Source organism: Salvelinus alpinus, chromosome 1, assembly GCF_045679555.1.
Source record: "Salvelinus alpinus chromosome 1, SLU_Salpinus.1, whole genome shotgun sequence".
Taxonomy (NCBI): Eukaryota; Metazoa; Chordata; class Actinopteri; order Salmoniformes; family Salmonidae; genus Salvelinus; species Salvelinus alpinus.
The window spans coordinates 26,394,813-26,418,819 of NC_092086.1; the positions used below are offsets into that span (position 1 = coordinate 26,394,813).

At 41.5% G+C, this 24,007-nt stretch overlaps 1 protein-coding gene across 3 annotated transcripts in view; it reads left to right on the forward strand.

Annotated features, from left to right (window-relative positions):
- LOC139572104 (nuclear GTPase SLIP-GC-like) overlaps window positions 1–24,007 on the forward strand; it is a 55,828-nt gene that overhangs the window by 27,477 nt on the left and 4,344 nt on the right. For all 3 annotated transcript variants that reach the window (XM_071394881.1, XM_071394878.1, XM_071394880.1), the window contains exons 17-27: window positions 243–412; window positions 933–1,050; window positions 4,278–4,386; window positions 6,122–6,249; window positions 7,506–7,590; window positions 15,307–15,458; window positions 15,564–15,640; window positions 15,795–16,000; window positions 17,608–17,858; window positions 19,693–19,812; window positions 20,022–20,172. In XM_071394881.1, the coding sequence (XP_071250982.1) occupies window positions 243–412; window positions 933–1,050; window positions 4,278–4,386; window positions 6,122–6,249; window positions 7,506–7,590; window positions 15,307–15,458; window positions 15,564–15,640; window positions 15,795–16,000; window positions 17,608–17,858; window positions 19,693–19,812; window positions 20,022–20,172 (1,567 nt within the window). The remainder of the gene's footprint in view (window positions 1–242; window positions 413–932; window positions 1,051–4,277; window positions 4,387–6,121; window positions 6,250–7,505; window positions 7,591–15,306; window positions 15,459–15,563; window positions 15,641–15,794; window positions 16,001–17,607; window positions 17,859–19,692; window positions 19,813–20,021; window positions 20,173–24,007) is intronic.

Consider the following 24,007-nt stretch of genomic DNA (forward strand, 5'->3'; position numbering starts at 1 on the left):
CTAACCGATGGACTCCCAGGGAGAGAGAGAAATGGGAGAGTGGTACGTTCCTATAAACATGAAATGATCGTGTGTTGAGTCTCTCGATTTTCACATTTCTCTGGCGATAGCATGAATTGGCTCCCACAGATATAGGCTTGCACAATAGTGGAAAAGCAGCTATTGATAGATACTTATCCATTATAGATGTTGAATGCTGTGCTGTTAAAAACATTGAACATATTTCAATTTTTTATTCCCAGAGAGGGAAAAAAGGCAGTGGATATCATAAAGTAGTGAAGACTTTGTGCAAGAATGGCGGCGTTTACAAACCAAAAGGGAAAAGGCAAAGGAGAAGGGAAATAAACCTTAATGAGAGTTTAGCCTCATGTATGATCAAGCTCATTGATGAAGAGTTTAAGACATATTTCCCGTAAGTAATTTAATCATTATTAGGAGAAAAATGTAAAATCAATAATTAATACTGGAATTGAATCAACTTGGAATTCAATTAAATCTGGTATGTCACGCCCTGACCAGAGTTTGCTTTGTATGTTTCTATGTTTTGGTTGGTCAGGGTGTGATCTGTGTGGGCATTCTATGTTGTTTGTCTGGTTTGTCTATTTCTATGTTTGGCCTGATATGGTTCTCAATCAGAGACAGGTGTTTTGCATTGTCTCTGATTGGGAACCATATTTAGGTAGCCTGTTTTGTATTGTGGGTTGTGGGTTATTGTCTATGTCTATACGTTGGTTGCTTGTGTCTGCACTTTCGTTATATAGCGTCACGGTCGTTTTTGTTGTTTTGTAGTTTGTTTAAGCGTTCTTTGTTTATTAAATTAAGTATGTATTCTAACCACGCTGCGTTCTGGTCCGATCCTTACTCCTCCTCAGACGAGGAGGATTACGACGTTCGTGACACCATACTTCTGATTTGGACATATTGTGTTTCAGAAATGAGGGCAAACGTGGCCCAATCAGGGAGCAGATTGAGACATTCACCCTTGACACGAACAGCTTGGTTGGGGAGCACCCAGAAGTGTCACTGCATCTGATATTCCTCAAGACAGAGGTAGGTTTTCTTTTTAATATCTGGAAAAGCAACATTGACATACACAACTGATTTTGCCTGTGCTTAGCTGTACTCCATTTCTTTTTTTCCTAAAAACTCCCTAGTTCTTTCCGATGACAAGCATACCCATAACATAATGCAGCCACCACTATGCTTGAAAAGATGAAGTGGTACTCAGTTATGTGCTATGTTGGATTTGCCCCAAACATAACGCTTTGTATTCAGAACAAAACGTTAATTTATTTTCCACATTTCTTGCAGTATTACTTAAGCGCCTTGTTGCAAACAAGATGCATGTCTTTGAATATTTGTATTCCTTTTTTTCACTCTGTCATGTGGAGTAACTACAATGTTGGTGATCCATCCTCAATTTTCTCATATAACAACTATTCAACTGTAAATGTTTTAAAATCACAATTGGCCTCATGGTGAAATCCTGAGCAGTTTTCTTCCTCTCTAGGAAGGACGTCTGTATCTTTGTAGTGCCTGGGTGTATTGATACACCATCCAAAGCCGAATTAATAACACCATGCTCAAAGGGATAGTCAGCGTCTGTTTTTTGTTAGACCTCTGGATGCTGTTTGCCATTGTGCCCTTAGATTCATTACTGGTGTTCATTCACAAACCAGCCCCGTCGCGGACCAGGATGTCTTGCTCCCAGACAGGCTAAACAACTTTTTTGCCCGCTTTGAGGACAATACAGTGCCACTGACACGGCCCCCTACCAAAACCTGCGGGCTCTCCTTCACTGCAGCCGAGGTGAGTAAAACATTTAAACGTGTTAACCCTCGCAAGGCTGCAGGCCCAGACGGCATTCCCAGCCGCGTCCTCAGAGCATGCGCAGACCAGCTGGCTGGTGTGTTTACGGACATATTCAATCAATCCTTATCCCAGTCTGCTGTTCCCACATGCTTCAAGAGGGCCACCATTGTTCCTGTTCCCAAGAAAGCTAAGGTAACTGAGCTAAACGACTACCGCCCCGTAGCACTCACTTCCGTCATCATGAAGTGCTTTGAGAGACTAGTCAAGGACCATATCACCTCCACCCTACCGGACACCCTAGACCCACTCCAATTTGCTTACCGACCCAATAGGTCCACAGACGACGCAATCGCAACCACACTGCACACTGCCCTAACCCATCTGGACAAGAGGAATACCCATGTGAGAATGCTGTTCATCGATTACAGCTCAGCATTTAACACCATAGTACCCGCCAAACTCGTCATCAAGCTCGAGACCCTGGGTCTCGACCCCGCCCTGTGCAACTGGGTCCTGGACTTCCTGACGGGCCGCCCCCAGGTGGTGAGGGTAGGTAACAACATCTCCACCCCGCTGATCCTCAACACTGGGGCCCCACAAGGGTGCGTTCTGAGCCCTCTCCTGTACTCCCTGTTCACCCACGACTGCGTGGCCATGCACGCCTCCAACTCAATCATCAAGTTTGCGGATGACACTACAGTGGTAGGCTTGATTACCAACAACGACGAGACGGCCTACAGGGAGGAGGTGAGGGCCCTCGGAGTGTGGTGTCAGGAAAATAACCTCACACTCAACGTCAACAAAACAAAGGAGATGATTGTGGACTTCAGGAAACAGCAGAGGGAGCACCCCCCTATCCACATCGACGGGTCAGTAGTGGAGAAGGTGGAAAGTTTTAAGTTCCTCGGTGTACACATCACGGACAAACTGAATTGGTCCACCCACACAGACAGCGTTGTGAAGAAGGCGCAGCAGCGCCTCTTCAACCTCAGGAGGCTGAAGAAATTTGGCTTGTCACCAAAAGCACTCACAAACTTCTACAGATGCACAATCGAGAGCATCCTGTCGGGCTGTATCACCGCCTGGTACGGCAACTGCTCCGCCCACAACCGTAAGGCTCTCCAGAGGGTAGTGAGGTCTGCAGAACGCATCACCGGGGGCAAACTACCTGCCCTCCAGGACACCTACACCACCCGATGTCACAGGAAGGCCATAAAGATCATCAAGGACAACAACCACCCAAGCCACTGCCTGTTCACCCCGCTATCATCCAGAAGGCGAGGTCAGTACAGGTGCATCAAAGCAGGGACCGAGAGACTGAAAAACAGCTTCTATCTCAAGGCCATCAGACTGTTAAACAGCCACCACTAACATTTAGCGGCCGCTGCCAACATACTGACTCAACTCCAGCCACTTTAAAAATGGGAATTGATGGAAATTTATGTAAAAATGTACCACTAGCCACTTTAAACAATGCCACTTAATATAATGTTTACATACCCTACATTACCCATCTCATATGTATATACTGTACTCTATATCATCTACTGCATCTTGCCATCTTTATGTAATACATGTACCACTAGCCACTTTAAACTATGCCACTTTATGTTTACATACCCTACAGTACTCATCTCATATGTATATACCGTACTCTATACCATCTACTGCATCTTGCCATGCCGTTCTGTACCACCACTCATTCATATATCTTTATGTACATATTCTTCATCCCTTTACACTTGTGTGTGTGTATAAGGTAGTAGTTGTGGAATTGTTAGGTTAGATTACTTGTTGGTTATTACTGCATTGTCGGAACTAGAAGCACAAGCATTTCGCTACACTCGCATTAACATCTGCTAACCATGTGTATGTGACTAATAAAATTTGATTTGATTTGATTTGATTTTAGATCTCACCATTGTGTATTGTATCAAAAGGTGGGTTGGACCTCTCTGTATGTAAGAAGAGATCATCATTCCCTTCTGTTTATTTACAAAGCACTCATGCAGAAACTTCCAGCATATCTGATTTCACTCATTAAGGTTAAAACAATAAAATACAGCACAGGAACACAAGATTGGATAGCACTAGATTTACAAAAGTAGTTTCAGAACTAGGAAAAAACTACTTAGATTTTCATGCTCAGCAGAAGTGGAATATAATACAAAATGAGCTCAGGCTTGAACGCCTTGTGCCTTTTAAATTAGTTTGAAGCATTGTTTGAGGAAATGCTTAAGGAGGAATATACTTGTTTCTGATGTCTGCTTGTGTGCTTGTTGCTAAATGTATTTTTAAAATCTATTTAAACAGGGCACACTTGCGAAAGAGAACGTTTTTTAAATGTGTTTTCCCTGAATAAATATAGGTAAAGGAAACCACCTAAATGCAAATTTGTAATTTGGGTGAATTATCCCTTCAACTTAAATGAGGGGTCTTCTTGATCATGTTTTTCTATCTGAAAGGAAACTGAATTGAAGGCAAAACTAATCTGTGACCTCCGTGAGAAAAAGAAAAAAATCTACTCCACTCTAACCGAGTCAATCAAGGACTCCATGCTTCAATGCTATATAAGTAAGTCTTGAAATGAACATGTATTATCTGAGATAAAGTGTTGTGACCTAGTCATGAGAATGATAATGATATTTGTGAAGTAACACGTTTTCAAACATACTGTACAGTGCATTCGGAAAGTATTCAGACCCCTTCCCTTTTTACACATTTTGTTACATTACAGCCTTATTCTAAAATGGATGAAATAAAAACATGTCCCTCATCAATCTACACACGATAGCCCATGATGATAAATAAAAAACAGAAATACCTTATTTACATAATTATTCAGACCCTTTGCTACCAGACTCGAAATTGAGCTTAGGTTCATCCTGTTTCCATTGATCATCCTAGGAGATGTTTTTACAACTTGATTGGAGTCCACCTGTGGTAAATTCAATTGATTGGACATGATTTGGAAAGGGACTATATATAAAGTCCCATAGATGACATGGCATGTCAGAGTTCAAAAACCAAGACATGAGGTCGAAGGAATGGTCCGAAGAGCTCCGAGACAGGATTGTGTCAAGGCACAGATCTGGGAAAGGGTACCAAAAAATGTCTGCAGCATTGATGGTCCCCAAGAACAGTGGCTTTCATTATTCTTAAATTTAAGAAGTTTGGAACCACCAAGACGCTTCCTAGAGCTGGTTGCCCAGCTAAACTGAGCTATCATGGTAGAAGGGCCTTGGTCAGGGAGGTGACAAAGAACCCGATGGTCACTCTACAAGAGCTCCAGAGTTCCTCTGTGGAGATGGGAGAACCTTCCAGAAGGACAACCATCTCTGCAGGACTCCACCAGTCAGGCCTTTATGGTATAGTTGCCAGACGGAAGCCACTCCTCAGTAAAAGGAACATGACAGCCTGCTTGGAGTTTGCCAAAAGGCACCTAAAGGACTCTCAGACCATGAGAAACAAGATTCTTTGGTCTGATGAAACCAAGATTGAACTCTTTGGCTTGAATGCCAAGCATCACGTCTGGAGGAAACCAGGCACCATCCCTACGGTGAAGCACGGTGGTGGCAGCATCATGCTGTGGGGATGTTTTTCAGCGGCAGGGACTGGGAGACTAGTCAGGATTGAGGGAAAGATGAACAGAGCAAAGTACAGAGAGATCCTTGATGAAAACCTGCTCCAGAACGCTCAGGACATCAGACTGGGGCGAAGGTTCACCTTCCAACAGGACAACGACCCTAAGCACACAGCCAAGACAATGCAGGAGTGGCTTGGGGATACGTCTCTGCATGTCCTTGAGTGGCCCAGCCAGAGCCCGGACTTTAACCGAATCGAACATCTCTGGAGAGACCTGAAAAAAGCTGTGCAGGGACGCTCCCAATCCAACCTGACAGAGCTTGAGAGGATCTGCAGAGAAGAATGGGAGAAACTCCCCAAATAGAGGTGTGCCAAGCTTGTAGCGTCATACCCAAGACGCCTCGTGGCTGTAATCGCTGCCAAAGGTGCTTCAACAAATTACTGAGTAAAGGGTCTGAATACTTATGATAATGTGATATTTAAGTTTCTTAATTTTTTATATATTTGCAAAAATACCTAAAATCCTGTTTTTGCTTTGTCATTATGGGGTATTGTGTGTAGATTGATGAGGGGGGGAAAACAATGTCATCCATTTTAGAATAAGGCTGTAACATAACAAAATGGTCTGAATACTTTCTGAATGCATTGTATGTAGAATGTGCAGTGTTAATAGCAGATGAAGTCGTACAATGGTTATGGAAACAATATGATGACTGTGTTTTAGGGTCATCAGAGCATGCAGGAAAAGATTCTCTGAAAAGGATGAAAGATGAGCTACATCATCACATGAAGAATAACAAGATTTTCCAGAAGGCTAAGAAAGATATGCTGGGTGGTTTAATAAACCTGAAGGTTTGACACATTCAGCATATGATAGCAAAATGTGTAGAATGGCTGGAAATTTGCATTGAAACTGTTAAATGTTCTCTCAGCTTCATGGCAAAATGTGTAGAATAGCAGGAAATTATCACAAATATATTTTATCCACATGGAAAAATGTGATCAACAGCATGACCTGAGCTATAAAACAACATGTTTTCCTCTGTCCCATGGCAAGGAAATTAGCTTTAAAACTGCAACATTTTCTCTTAGCCTCATAACAAAGTGTAAAATAGCATTATAAAACTACACATACATAATGTATTTTCATCAAGACTGTTAAAATGTTCATTTTGGTTGGACAGCTGACAAAAAAGATCATCCATAATTTCGTTGAATAACCCACAGTAAAGCAAGGCATGACGTTCAGTTTCAATGGAATGATTGTTGCAAAAAGTATATACACATTAATCTAGGGGAGTGTTTTGTATCGACCAGGTTAAATAGCGAGATGGGCCACTCCATATCTACATTTTTCAAGAGTTTCGATATTGATTGGATAAAACAGTACATACATAGGGTTCTGTCCCAAAAGTGCATTTAAAAAGACAGTAGGTGCGCAGTTTGTTACTTTCAGGTTTGTTTATCAGTCGGTACCACTTTAGTTGGTACTTTAGTTGGTATCAGTCGGTACCACTTTAGCTCTCTAAAATAATTCAAAAGCATTATGGTCATTTCTAGAATACAGTCTGTCTGTATCAGAGTCATACAGATGGAGTTAAAAAAGGATTTGACATGGTAAATAAATATTTTCTTTACAGTAGCAACATTGCAAGCCCTTAATAATATACTTTTACATAGATGTTCATTTGGCATGGTGCAAAAATGCATAGTCACTGGTGATGCCATATAGGTTTTCAGCCCATATCACCTTGAATAGCAGCATTTGGCATGTATGTTACCGTTCAAATTAAATTCAGTTGTGTAATGTCTGTACATGTAACAACCCTATTGTCATTCTGCTTTCACACAGCAGGTTATGGGTGCATTTTCAGATGGGTTAAGTTTAGTAATCTTCTTGGGATCTGCATGTTTCCACAGGTCACCATAGCAATTATGATCACACTTGCTGAATTCAAATATTTGCGGCTTGAACGCAAACCAAAATACCCTCAAGAAGAACTTAGTTTATGAACACCCAGTGCACAGCATTTAGACTTGGTTGTGGTAAAGCACAATCATCACTTAATGTCAGAGTGGACTAAATAATAATTTCTGTCCTGTATTAGGATCACATCATGATGCAGCTGAAGTGTAAACTACAAGAATCAATGGATCTCTCACTGAAGACCCCCAACAGCTCGTTCCTCCCAGGTAAATGAAACGGACCAAATGCTTTACCTATTCTAATATAGTTTAAATCAAGTCAAGTACTTGTCAGAACAAGTCTGGAAACCATGTCCACTTTATCTTGAGCTGCATTTAGCTCGTGTCATAAGTAAATGTGTATACCCTACTTACATTTCAGATCAGAACCACAATATTTGAAGGAAGATGCATCATTTGATTTTTCAGCAAAACTTAGTTTGGTGTACAGCTGAGGGGTGGGGCTCGGGAAATGTAACCCAGAGCACTCTCAATGAAAGGATTGACAATCCATGACATCCATTTAATGGTTTTAAAGTAACAGTCCAGTTTTTCCAGATTTCTATGAAACATGACCTATAATCAATGACAATAGGAGTGAAATATTTTTTACTTACATTTTTTTCAAATACAAAAAGGCACTCGCACATCTGAGCAATCTTATTTGCAGGTGCATGGCATCAATTGAACAAGATGAAGGAAAAGGAACTTTTCTACTTACATTTTTTTTTTAATTACTATGTTAAAAGCAGCTTTTCTGTGTTGGAATGGGCATATACTGGTCATTAAACATATTCATGTCACGCCCTGTCCTTAGAGAGCCTTTTATTCTCAAATTGGGTGAGGTCGGGGTGTGACTATGGTGGGTAGTCTAGTTTTGTTATTTCTATGTTGGCCTGGTATGGTTCCCAATCAGAGGCAGCTGTCTATTGTTGTCTCTGATTGGGAATCATATTTAGGCAGCCTTTTCCCACTGGGTTTTTGTGGGATCTTGTTTGTTTGTGTGTAGTTGCCAGTGAGCACCGCATTTGACTTCACATTTCATTTTGTTCTGTATTGTTTTGGTGAGTTTTATTTAATTAAACATGTGGAACTCTTCGCACGCTGCGCCTTGGTCCGTTAATTCTACAAACGATCGTGACAATTCATGCCAATAGGCACCCTGAATGACCTACTTGTCGCGGCCGTCGAATGAAGTAGACCAAAGCGCAGCGTGGTGAGCGTACATATTCCTTTTTATTAGGATGCCGCCGACAAAATAATAAACAATACAAAAACAACCGTGAAGTTTAAGGCTATAGTGCCACAAACAAAGACAACTTCCCATGCTGAAAGGAGGGAAAAGGGCTACTTAAGTATGGTTCCCAATCAGAGACAACGATAGACAGCTGTCCCTGATTGAGAACCATAGCCGGCCAAAACATAGAAATACAAAATCATAGAAAACAAAAACATAGAATGCCCACCCCAAATCACACCCTGACCAAACCAAATAGAGACATAAAAAGGTTCTCTAAGGTCAGGGCGTGACAGTACCACCCCCCAAAGGTGTGGACTCCGGCTGCAAAACCTGAACCTATAGGGGAGGGTCTGGGTGGGCATCTATCCGCGGTGGCGGCTCAGGTGCGGGACGCAGACCCCGCTCCACCACTGGCTCACCCCACCTTGGTGGCACCTCTGGTGCGGGGACCCTCGTTGCCGACCCCTGACTGGGGACCCTCGTTGCGGGCCCCGGACTGGGCACCCTCGTTGCGGGCCCCGGACTGGGCACCCTCGTTGCGGGCCCCGGACTGGGCACCCTCGTTGCGGGCCCCGGACTGGGCACCCTCGTTGCGGGCCCCGGACTGGAGACCGTCGTTGGAGGCCCCGGACTGGAGATCGTCGCTGGAGGCCCCGGACTGGAGACCGTCGCTGGAGGCTCCGGACTGGAGACCGTCGCTGGAGGCTCCGGACTGGAGACCGTCGCTGGAGACTCCGGACTGGAGACCATAGTTGGAGGCTTCGTGCCATGACTCCTCACTGGAGGCTTCGTGCCATGAATCATCACTGGAGGCTTCGTGGCATGAATCATCACTGGAGGCTTCGTGCCATGGATCATCACTGGAGGCTTCGTGCCATGGATCATCACTGGAGGCTTTGTGCCATGGATCATCACTGGAGGCTTCTTACGATGGATCATCACTGGAGGCTTCGTGCCATGGATCATCACTGGAGGCTTCGTGCCATGGATCATCACTGGAGTGAGGAGACGTATGGGCAGTCTGGTACGTGGAGCTACCACAGGGCTCACCAGGCTGGGGAGACATACAGGAGGCCTGGTTCTGGCAGCAGGCACAGGACTCACCAGGCTGGGCAGACATACAGGAGGTTTTGTCCTTGGCAGAGGCACCGGATACACTGGGCCGTGGAGGCGCACTGGAGGTCTCGAGCTTAGAGCCTGCACAACCCGTCCTGGCTGGGTGGTTATCTTCGCCCTGCAAATCTGCGCCCATTGCCTGAAAAATATGAACTTAGTTTGGCCACTTTTCAGCATATTACAAATCTTCGATGTACTTGTTACAGTGTATACAAGAACCAGAGCGCATGACTTGAAAACCCCCCACAATTTAAATGAACCCCCCACACAAACCCCCCTAAAATGGTTTCCTCCCTGTTTAGCTTTTGTGCTACGGTTAGGCTAGGCAGTATGCTTGTATTTGGGGTGATGATCTGCGAGGTGATAACATTTGACCTGCTTTGTGATTTGTCAAAAATTGTAAACGACTTATCAAGTCTATGGGGGGTAGAAATGGGGGAAGGTATCATGGGGGATATGATGCAGGAAATATTACTATGATGGGGGACTTATCAATCAATGAGAGGCAACACAGGAGAAGTTTATAAGATAAATACAAATAAAAGCCCTGGAAAGGGGGGTCTGTGCTGGCAACCCATAGTTACAATCTGATGCCGCATTCAAAACAACTGGGAACTTGGAACTTGGAAATCTCTGAGTTCCGACTTCAGTGCGTTCAAGACAACTGGGAACTCTGAAAAAAACTAGCTCCGACTCTGAAAAATAGTTTTGAATGGTCATCCAACTCCGATTTCGAACTAGGGCCTCTTTCTAGAGCTTTGACTTTCCTACCTGAAGATCACTGACGTTATGATTTGACCTTGTATTTTTCAGAGTTCCCAGTTGTCTTGAAGCACCATAACTCAGTCAAATGAACTGTCCCTTAACCTTTACCGAACCTCAACCCCGTATCCGGGATCACCCCCCACCCCCCACACACTGATTAGCATAGATAGCATAGCTTCAGAAGTAGATAGTAGCATCTAAATATCATTAAATCACAAGTCCAAGACACCAGATGAAAGATACAGATCTTGTGAATAAAGCCACCATTTCAGATTTTTAAAATGTTTTACAGGGAAGACAAAATATGTAAATCTATTAGCTAAACACGTTAGCAAAATACACCACTATTCTAACTCCATCAGTTTCTTACTCCTTCAGGTGCTATCACCAATTCGGCTCAACTAAGATATTGATAGCCAATAACCTATAAAAAAAAACATCAGATGACAGTCTGATAACATATTCATGGTATAGGATAGTTTTTGTTAGAAAAAAGTGCATATTTCAGGTAGAAATCACAGTTTACAATTGCACCGACCATCACAAATCCACTAGAATTACTAGATAGAGCAACGTGTATGACCAATTTACTCATCATAAAACATTTCATAAGAATAGACAAAGCATAGCAATGGAAAGACCCAGATCTTGTGATTCCAGACAATATTTCAGATTTTCTAAGCGTTTTACAGCGAAAACACAATAAATCGATAAGTTAGCATACCACATGTGAAAACGTTACCAGAGCATCGATTCCAGGCAAAGAGCGCTATAACGTAATCACCGCCAAAAGATATTAATTTTTTCACTAACCTTCTCAGAATTCTTCCGATGACACTCCTGTAACATCATTTTACAACATACATATACAGTTTGTTCGAAAAGGTGCATATTTAGCCATACAAAACCGTGGTTACACAATGAAAATACTAGGAAATCAAGCCTCAATATGTCTGACGTCATCTATCAGAGTGATCTAGTTTAATTAAAAGCTAATCATATACTTGACTAAAAAATACAGGGTTGACAGGAATCGAAAGACAAATTAGTTCTTAATGCAACCGCTGATTTACATTTTTAAAATTATCCTTACTTTTCAATACAGGGTTGGCCAAGTGAAGCTATACCAAACAAAATGGCGATGTATGCGTTTAAAATATTTCGACAGAAACACGGTTTATCATATTAAATATTGCTTACTTTGAGCTGATCTTCCATCATATTCTTGGGCAATGTATCCTTTCTATGTTATAAACGTCTTTTGGTCGATAGATGTCCTCTGTCCTTCGAAATGTCCATCACCAACGACCAGACACCCTAAAGCGTGTCCAAACTTTCAGAGTGCACGACAAAGAAATTCCTCAAAATCGCACTAAACGGATATAAATTGATATAAAACGGTTAAAATTCACTACATTATGATGTTTTTAACAACTATAACGACTGAAAACATGACCGGAGAAATACTGCTGGTTAGAAAACGATTTGGAACGAGGCAGGTCCGATGGCCTTCACGCTTGAGGCGCACGTTGAGAAAGAGGGGTCTCTGTACATTTTTGTCATTTATAATGGCTGTGAACGTCCCATAGACTTCATTGAAAACGTGATGACGTACAGACACCCAGAGGAAGACGTAGGTAGTGTCGGTTTCTTCATAGCATTCACTGTGGCCTTATAAACAGACCCCAGATCAGAGGTAAAAATTTCTGAAATCTGAACCCTGTCATGAAAAGTGCTGTAGAAATTGTTCTGTACCACTCAGAGACAAAATTTCAACTCCTATAGAAACTATAGACTGTTTTCTATCCAATAATAACAATAATATGCATATTGTACGATCAAGAATTTAGCACGAGGCAGTTTAATTTGGAGACACAAATATGCTAATGCGGAACAGCACCCCCTATAGTTCCAAGAAGTTAACCTTGTTTTGTTATAACATCTTTGGTCTGACGGACATTTACGTGACAACCAGAATGCAATGTATGATGTCAACAAACATGGAGCCACACATAGCTGGCAAATAGCTTAGCATTAGCATGATCAGTACAACCCTCAAAAAAGTATTAAATTGTCCATTAAAATCTATGCAAGAATCTAAATGCATTATTTGTTAATACATGATGTTCCATGCATACATACAGTATGGTACAGCAGAAACGAAAACACAATATGAAGAAAATGAGGCACTTTGATAGGAACGCACACATCTGTAAGGAAAACAACAATGTAAGGAAAATAACAATGAAGACAATGCGGGCGCCAGACAAAAAAAATGTGCTGGGGGGAAAAGTTTGTGCAAGGCCTGTTCTGACTAGAGATGCACAAATGTCTGCATACTTGATCTTCGGAAACACTGGGGAAGTGCTTGGGTTCTCATCGAAGAGAGAAGTTTGTACGGTTCAGTAAAGCCTCAAACATAAATTGTCCGCAACAGTGAAATGGGCTACTTCTACGTGAATTAATAAGGAGGCGGAACACACAAACTGTTGTTAGAAAAGAAAACTTTATAGAAAATAATTTGAAATGTACAAGTTGAAAGATAGCCAATAGATAATTAGCAGGCAGCGTGCCTTGGTTTGAGGGCAGCACAGGTTAACTGGCCTGTTGCATAACAATCACATGTTGGAACAGTGGGTGCATTCTGACATCACACGCATTAATTTAAAAAAACTCACGCTGGGGCAACCATTAGAGATATTTGGAACTCACACGTGAAAAGGTAAAATAATATGTAAAAGATTTCTTTAAACAGCCACTACAAACATCAGCTAACTTTAGCCACCACAAGCTAACAATCAATAGAAGTGATGGAGCCATTTGAGCATATTTTGTTATCTTAAATGGCCATAACACCTTTAAGTAACATCAAACCATCACAGCACAGTTGAACAATATATGGCACATAGAAATCCAATATGGATGGTGTTAAGAGATAGATGGGAGGGGTTGAGTGGAGCTGAAGGGTGGGACTAATAGCAACAGGATAATAAATGTAAAATATACTGTGTCTGTAAAATGTATATAGGTTCAGAACTTTTGTGAAATAGCACAGTTAAATGTAAATAGAAATCAAACTGGATGGACATCAGAAATAGATGGGAGAGGTGGAGGTTAGATATAACTATTGTAAAATAGATTGTGTCCGTGAAATTTATATAATATGTATAAGCTGGTAGTAGAAGACTTAGTGTTGTTGTTTTATTAGTTTACTCCAATTAGGGGAGGGGTGGTAGGGTTTGTGGGAAATAATACAAGAAAATATATGTTAAAAAGACGTGTGTATATATATATATATATATATATATATATATATATATATATATATATATATATATATATATATATATATATATATATACACTGCTCAAAAAAATAAAGGGAACACTTAAACAACACAATGTAACTCCAAGTCAATCACACTTCTGTGAAATCAAACTGTCCACTTAGGAAGCAACACTGATTGACAATAAATTTCACATGCTGTTGTGCAAATGGAATAGACAAAAGGTGGAAATTATAGGCAATTAGCAAGACACCCCCAAAAAAGGAGTGATTCTGCAGGTGGTGACGACAGACAACTTCTCAGTTCCTATGCTTCCTGGCTGATGTTTTGGTCACTTGTGAATGCTGGCGGTGCTTTCACTCTAGTGGTAGCATGAGACGGAGTCTACAACCCACACAAGTGGCTCAGGTAGTGCAGTGCTTACAGCCCAACACCGTGCAGGACGTTTGGCATTTGCCAGAGAACACCAAGATTGGCAAATTCGCCACTGGCGCCCTGTGCTCTTCACAGATGAAAGCAGGTTCACACTGAGCACATGTGACAGAGTCTGGAGACGCCGTGGAGAACGTTCTGCTGCCTGCAACATCCTCCAGCATGACCGGTTTGGCGGTGGGTCAGTCATGGTGTGGCGTGTCATTTCTTTGGGGGGCCGCACAGCCCTCCATGTGCTCGCCAGAGGTAGCCTGACTGCCATTAGGTACCGAGATGAGATCCTCAGACCCCTTGTGAGACCATATGCTGGTGCGGTTGGCCCTGGGTTCCTCCTAATGCATTACAATGCTAGACCTCATGTGGCTGGAGTGTGTCAGCAGTTCCTGCAAGAGGAAGGCATTGATGCTATGGACTGGCCCGCCCGTTCCCCAGACCTGAATCCAATTGAGCACATCTGGGACATCATGTCTCGCTCCATCCACCAACGCCACGTTGCACCACAGACTGTCCAGGAGTTGGCAGATGCTTTAGTCCAGGTCTGGGAGGAGATCCCTCAGGAGACCATCCGCCACCTCATCAGGAGCATGCCCAGGCGTTGTAGGGAGGTCATACAGGCATGTGGAGGCCACACACACTACTGAGCCTCATTTTGACTTGTTTTAAGGACATTACATCAAAGTTGGATCAGCCTGTAGTGTGGTTTTCCACTTTAATTTTGAGTGTGACTCCAAATCCAGACCTCCATGGGTTGATAAATTTGATTTCCATTGATAATTTTTGTGTGATTTTGTTGTCAGCACATTCAACTATGTAAAGAAAAAAGTATTTAATAAGAATATTTCATTCATTCAGATCTAGGATGTGTTATTTTAGTGTTCCCTTTATTTTTTTGAGCAGTGTATATGTATATATGTATGTGTATATATACATATATATATGTGGGTATGTGTATGCAAAAAAAAAATATATATATCTATATAACCAAATACAGAGTTGATTTTTAGTTAAATTCAGGTGATTTGGCCGCTATCTAACATCAAGTTCTAAAATCCTGAACTTCCCCCTTAAAAGTTGATGCTTGTTCTGAACCCTTTCTCTTATGCAGATGATGTCACTGTGGAGTATAACAAGATGAAGATGTACTATGAGAAACTAATGGGTTGCTCTGGTGCAGTACAATTCACTCCAAGACTGGATTTGCACATAAAAACTACCGCTTTTGAGTCGCAGTCTGAGAATGGAAGGAAGCGTGTGCAGGTATGTTTGTGGGGAGTTGATTAAACCACATCTCAACCACAATTCAGTCTGAGAGTATTTGATCCCATGTACTAGAGTTGCCTGGTCTTCCTTTTTCTGTTACAGGTGTCAACAAGTGTAACAATGTTAAAACCTGAGATTGTCAAAGATCTTACAACACATAACCACAACCCTACTTATAGGTAACTATTGATCACTGAAACGTCCACTGCTTTATCATGGCCTTTTCCTATGGTCATGTTTACCACTAATCAGTTCCACACAGAATCTGCTTGACCCTTTTGATATATAAAATTAGTTTACATCTGTCACCTCTGCCCTTCATCTGCCTTGCAGGCTCCAATGCCCCAAGGCAGGTCTTTTCCAGTGCAGTTCCACTGGACTGGTGTTTCTGATGGAAGGGAAAGGAGATGTGGTTTACAAGGTGACTCAATGGGACAGCAGCCTCCTGGGCTCCAGGATACCAGCAGGACCCCTATTCAGCATTGACTGTCCTGAGCAGTCTGTCCGCCAACTGCATCTCCCACACTGTATGTGTGATGGTAAGTGATGCATCACTGTATGTGTGATGGTAAGTGATGCATCACTGTATGTGTGATGGTAAGTGATACATCACTGTATGTGTGATGGTAAGTGATGCATCACTGTATGTGTGATGGAAAGTGATGCCTCACTGTATGTGTGATGGTAAGTGATGCATCACTGTATGTGTGATGGTAGGTGATGCATCACTGTATGTGTGATGGTAGGTGATGCATCACTGTATGTGTGATGGTAGGTGATGCATCACTGTATGTGTGATGGTAAGTGATGCATCACTGTATGTGTGATGGTAAGTGATGCATCGCTGTATGTGTGATGGAAAGTGATGCCTCACTGTATGTGTGATGGTAAGTGATGCATCACTGTATGTGTGATGGTAAGTGATGCATCGCTGTATGTTTGATGGTAAGTGATGCATCACTGTATGTGTGATGGTAAGTGATACATCACTGTATGTGTGATGGTAGGTGATACATCACTGTATGTGTGATGGAAAGTGATGCCTCACTGTATGTGTGATGGTAAGTGATGCATCGCTGTATGTGTGATGGTAAGTGATACATCACTGTATGTGTGATGGTAAGTGATGCATCACTGTATGTGTGATGGTAAGTGATGCATCGCTGTATGTGTGATGGTAAGTGATGCATCACTGTATTTGTGATGGTAAGTGATACATCACTGTGTGTGATGGTAAGTGATGCATCGCTGTATGTGTGATGGTAAGTGATACATCACTGTATGTGTGATGGTAAGTGATGCACCACTGTATGTGTGATGGTAAGTGATGCATCACTGTATGTGTGATGGTAAGTGATGCATCGCTGTATGTGTGATGGTAAGTGATGCATCGCTGTATGTGTGATGGTAAGTGATGCATCGCTGTATGTGTGATGGTAAGTGATGCATCGCTGTATGTGTGATGGTAGGTGATGCATCACTGTATGTGTGATGGTAAGTGATGCATCACTGTATGTGTGATGGTAAGTGATGCATCGCTGTATGTGTGATGGTAAGTGATGCATCACTGTATGGGTGATGGTAAGTGATACATCGCTGTATGTGTGATGGTAGGTGATACATCACTGTATGTGTGATGGAGAGTGATGCCTCACTGTATGTGTGATGGTAAGTGATGCATCGCTGTATGTGTGATGGTGAGTGATACATCACTGTATGTGTGATGGCAAGTGATGCATCACTGTATGTGTGATGGTAAGTGATGCATCGCTGTATGTGTGATGGTAAGTGATGCATCAATGTATTTGTGATGGTAAGTGATACATCACTGTATGTGTGATGGTAAGTGATGCATCACTGTATGTGTGATGGTAAGTGATACATCACTGTATGTGTGATGGTAAGTGATACATCACTGTATGTGTGATGGTAAGTGATACATCACTGTATGTGTGATGGTAGGTGATGCACCACTGTATGTGTGATGGTAAGTGATACATCATTTCTAATAATACAATAATAAAATGGGTATGACATGACACTACCACTGAATAATACATTCAATAATAATACATACTTTGGATGAGACTTACAGTCAATTAAAGCATTATTTACAGTCAATGAAAGCATTGTTCTTATTCTGCAGAGAAGGATGACAATTTGTCCGTGGCCCATGTTACTGATGACAACATGGAGATTGTTCAGCCACTCAAGACGACTGCTACACACGTGATTGTAAACATCACACACCTCTCCCTCTTTGGCCTCATCAGGGATGTGTTCTCCTTCCTCCCGGTCCGAAGCCAGGTGCTGCTGTTCCTCCGACCACAAGGGAACAGACACCAGAAGCGCAAACTGAGTGTTATGTTGTTGCCCAATAATGTGCCACTTTGTGAGGTAATATTTACAGTATCAATGAATTAATTCTGCAGACTACAAGAGCTGTTTTGTAGACTGAAAGAGTCAAGCTGCAGGGCCTTCAGAAAGTACTCACACCCCTTTTTTACTTTCTGTTGTTACAGCCTAAATTGAAAATGTATTAAATTGAGATTTAGTGTCACTGGCCTACACACAATACCCCATAATGTCAAAGTAGAATTATGTATTATTATTAGTTATTGTTTTTACAAATGAATTATCAATGAAAAGCTGAGATGTCTTGAGTCAATAAGTCTTCAACCACTTTGTTATGGCAAGCCTAAATAGGTTCAGGAGTAAAGATATACTAAACAAGTCACATAATAAGTTGCATGGACTCGCTCTGTGTTAAACATGATTTTGAATGACTACATTATCTCTGTACCCCACGCATATAATTATCTGTAATTAATTGTCATCGGCAAGAACTAGGGAGAAACGGAATAGAGCGAAGCACAGGCAAAATCCTACAGGAAAACCAGGTTCAGTCTGCTTTCCAACAGACACTGGGAGACAAATGTACTTTTCAGCAGGACAATAATCTAAAACACAAAGCCAAATATACACTGGTTGCTTACCAAGACAACATTGAATGTTCCTCAGTGGCCTAGTTACAGATTTGACTTAAATCAGCTTGAAAATCTATGGCAAGACTTGAAAATGACTGTCTAGCAATAATCAACAACCATGTTGACAGAGATGGAATAATTTATTTAAGAATAAGGCGTCACTGCAGTACCTGGTTGGAATCCAGGCTGCATCACATTGGGAGTCCCATAGGGCGGCGCACAATTGGCCCAGTGTCGTCCGTGTTTGGTCAGGGTAGTGTGGTGGTTTATTTCTTTACTATCAAATGAGGAGAGACAAACTCATCACACAAGTCAGAGTTATACTTAAACTAAATATTTAATAATAAGAGCTTTGCAATAGCAATGACTTTTAAAATAGCAATGACTTTCAACGATTCACCATTTCTAATGAACCGTTGAGAGTGTCAAGACAAAAGTACAAAGGTCTTTTATAGCCAAGCTACACCCCTTTCAACCTACATGACGAACAACAGATACATAGAATGTGTCACAAGGTTAAGACTCCAAACTGGAACCATCTCTCCCTGGTATGGTATATAGCAGAAACATTAACTCATGTTCTCTGGAATGCTCTTTAGGTTTTAACACCCAAAGACATCGTAAATCTCCTCTGTCAGTGTTATCTCATAGAGGCCCATCCTCAGTAGAACACACACACAATAGTTAACAGAATACTCTATTCTGTAGAATAAAACAACCATTATAATGCAATACAAGCATTATAACACAATCTTGCAATTTCCATGACAGTAGGCCGTCATTGTAAATAAGAATTTGTTCTTAACTGACCTGCTTAGTTAAATATTAAAATAATAATGTGCAAATATTGTACAATCCAGGTGTGCAAAGCTCTTAGAAACTTACCCAGAAAGACTCAGAGCTGTAATCACAGCCAAAGGTGATTCTAACATGTTTTGACTCAGGGGTGTTAATACTTATGTAAATTTGATATTTAATGTAATATTTAAATATTAAATATGAATTTCATTTTCAATACATTTGCAAAGATTTCTAAAAACATGTTTTTACTTTTTCATTGTCGGGTATTGTGTGTAGTTGGGTGAGAAAATGAAAACAATTTGTAATTCAAGCTTTAACACAATGAAATGTGGAATAAATCAAGGGGTATGAATACTTTTTGAAGGCACTGTAGCCATTACTTGATTTCTGTTAGTGTGAAGGTTTCAGTTTACCGTGAAGTAATGCACCTTTATTCTTTGAAGGTGGAATATCAACAGAAGGGGAGTACTTTCATTAAAATCAGCTCCAACTGCACATTGACTCCTAGAGGAAAATATGCTCTCTGCTGTGAGCTGGTGGCAAATTCTACCATACAGCCAAAAGTAAGCATGGCCATAACATACAACCATACATTCCTATATAATTATTCCTTTGTAATGTGCTATTGCTGGTTTGATGTGTGGTTTTTATGTGCATGTGCCTGACACCATGAAGTTCCCACAGGAAAAAACATGTGCTATATGGCCCCTCAATTCTAGCTCTCTGTTACTGTCTATATTTGGCTAATAATCTTTTTCATTTTGTGTTTCAGAGTGGGCAGTTTGACTATGACTATAGCCCAAACTTCCACCCCACATTTCAAGTGTTTTTGGACTGCATGTCGGGTGCAGAGAACATCAGACTGAGTCTTTTAGACAGAGGAAGTAACGACCAAAGAGTGTGGGAGTATCTAGTTCCAACAGGTTAGATCAAATGCCAGTTTGTTATGAACCTGTACACCCCTCACCCCCTACTTATTTAAACTGTATTCAACAGACTATACACCCCTCACCCCAACACATTTAAACTGTATTCAACACACTATACACCCCTCACCCCCTACTTATTTAAACTGTATTCAACACACTGTACACCCCTCACCCCTACTTAATAAACTGTATTCAACACACTGTACACCCCTCACCCCTACTTATTTAAACTGTATTCAACACACTGTACACCCCTCACCCCAACACATTTAAACTGTATTCAACACACTGTACACCCCTCACCCCAACACATTTAAACTGTATTCAACACACTGTACACCCCTCACCCCCTACTTATTTAAACTGTATTCAACACACTGTACACCCCTCACCCCCTACTTATTTAAACTGTATTCAACACTGTACACCCCTCACCCCCTACTTATTTAAACTGTATACAACACACTGTACACCCCTCACCCCCTACTTATTTAAACTGTATTCAACACACTGTACATCCCTCACCCCCTACTCATTTAAACTGTTTTCAACACACTGTACAACCCTCACTTCCTACTTATTTAAACTGTATTCAATACACTGTACACCCCTCACCCCCTACTTATTTAAACTGTATTCAACACACTGTACACCCCTCACCCCCTACTTATTTAAACTGTATTCAACACACTGTACACCCCTCACCCCCTACTTATTTAAACTGTATTCAACACACTGTACACCCCTCACCCCCTACTTATTTAAACTGTATTCAACACACTGTACACCCCTCACCCCCTACTTATTTAAACTGTATTCAACACACAGTACACCCCTCACCCCCTACTTATTTAAACTGTATTCAACACACTGTACACCCCTCACCCCCTACTTATTTAAACTGTATTCAACACACAGTACACCCCTCACCCCCTACTTATTTAAACTGTATTCAACACACTGTACACCCCTCACCCCCTACTTATTTAAACTGTATTCAACACACTGTACACCCCTCACCCCCTACTTATTTAAACTGTATTCAACACACTGTACACCCCTCACTTCCTACTTATTTAAACTGTATTCAACACACTGTACACCCCTCACCCCCTACTTATTTAAACTGTATTCAACACACTGTACACCCCTCACCCCCTACTTATTTAAACTGTATACAACACACTGTACACCCCTCACCCCCTACTTATTTAAACTGTATTCAACACACTGTACACCCCTCACCCCCTACTTATTTAAACTGTATTCAACACACTGTACACCCCTCACCCCAACACATTTAAACTGTATTCAACACACTGTACACCCCTCACCCCCTACTTATTTAAACTGTATTCAACACACTGTACACCCCTCACCCCAACACATTTAAACTGTATTCAACACACTGTACACCCCTCACCCCCTACTTATTTAAACTGTATTCAACACACTGTACACCCCTCACCCCCTACTTATTTAAACTGTATTCAACACACTGTACACCCCTCACCCCCTACTTATTTAAACTGTATTCAACACACTGTACACCCCTCACCCCAACACATTTAAACTGTATTCAACACACTGTACACCCCTCACCCCCTACTTATTTAAACTGTATTCAACACACTGTACACCCCTCACCCCTACTTATTTAAACTGTATTCAACACACAGTACACCCCTCACCCCCTACTTATTTAAACTGTATTCAACACACTGTACACCCCTCACCCCCTACTTATTTAAACTGTATTCAACACACTGTACACCCCTCACCCCCTACTTATTTAAACTGTATTCAACACACTGTACACCCCTCACCCCCTACTTATTTAAACTGTTTACAACACACTGTACACCCCTCACCCCTACTTATTTAAACTGTATTCAACACAGTACACCCCTCACCCCCTACTTATTTAAACTGTATTCAACACACTGTACACCCCTCACCCCCTTCTTATTTAAACTGTATACAACACTGTACACCCCTCACCCCCTACTTATTTAAACTGTATACAACACACTGTACACCCCTCACCCCTACTTATTTAAACTGTATTCAACACACAGTACACCCCTCACCCCCTACTTATTTAAACTGTATTCAACACACTGTACACCCCTCACCCCCTTCTTATTTAAACTGTATACAACACTGTACACCCCTCACCCCCTACTTATTTAAACTGTATACAACACACTGTACACCCCTCACCCCCTACTTATTTAAACTGTATTCAACACACTGTACACCCCTCACCCCCTACTTATTTAAACTGTATTCAACACACTGTACACCCCTCACCCCCTACTTCTTTAAACTGTTTACAACACACTGTACACCCCTCACCCCTACTTATTTAAACTGTATTCAACACACAGTACACCCCTCACCCCCTACTTATTTAAACTGTATTCAACACACTGTACACCCCTCACCCCCTACTTATTTAAACTGTATTCAACACACTGTACACCCCTCGCCCCTACTTATTTAAACTGTATACAACACACTGTACACCCCTCACCCCCTACTTATTTAAACTGTATTCAACACACTGTACACCCCTCACCCCTACTTATTTAAACTGTATACAACACACTGTACACCCCTCACCCCCTACTTATTTAAACTGTATACAACACACTGTACACCCCTCACCCCCTACTTATTTAAACTTTATACAACACACTGTACACCCCTCACCTCCTACTTATTTAAACTGTATTCAACATACTGTACACCCCCTACTTATTTAAACTTTATACAACACACTGTACACCCCTCACCCCCTACTTATTTAAACTGTATTCAACACACTGTACACCCCTACCCCCTACTTATTTAAACTGTATTCAACACACTGTACACCCCCTACTTATTTAAACTGTATTCAACACACTGTACACCCCTCACCTCCTACTTATTTAAACTGTATTCAACACACTGTACACGCCTCACCCCCTACTTATTTAAACTGTATTCAACACACTGTACACGCCTACCCCCTACTTATTTAAACTGTATTCAACACACTGTACACCCTTCACCCCCTACTTATTTAAACTGTATTCAACACACTGTACACCCCTCACCCCCTACTTATTTAAACTGTATTCAACACACTGTACACCCCTCACCCCCTACTTATTTAAACTGTATACAACACACTGTACACCCCTCACCCCCTACTTATTTAAACTGTATTCAATACACTGTACACCCCTCACCTCCTACTTATTTAAACTGTATTCAACACACTGTACACCCACTACTTATTTAAGCTGTATTCAACACACTGTACACCCCTCACCTCCTACTTATTTAAACTGTATTCAACACACTGTACACCTCACCTCTCACCCCCTACTTCTTTAAACTGTATTCAACACACTGTACACCCCTCACCCCCTACTTATTTAAACTGTATACAACACTGTACACCCCTCACCCCCTACTTCTTTAAACTGTATTCAACACACTGTACACCCCTCACATCCTACTTATTTAGACTGTATTCAACACACTGTACACCCCTACCCCCTACTTATTTAAACTGTATTCAACACACTGTACACCCCTCACCTCCTACTTATTTAAACTGTATTCAACATACTGTACACCCCCTACTTATTTAAACTTTATACAACACACTGTACACCCCTCACCCCCTACTTATTTAAACTGTATTCAACACACTGTACACCCCTACCCCCTACTTATTTAAACTGTATTCAACACACTGTACACCCCCTACTTATTTAAACTGTATTCAACACACTGTACACCCCTCACCTCCTACTTATTTAAACTGTATTCA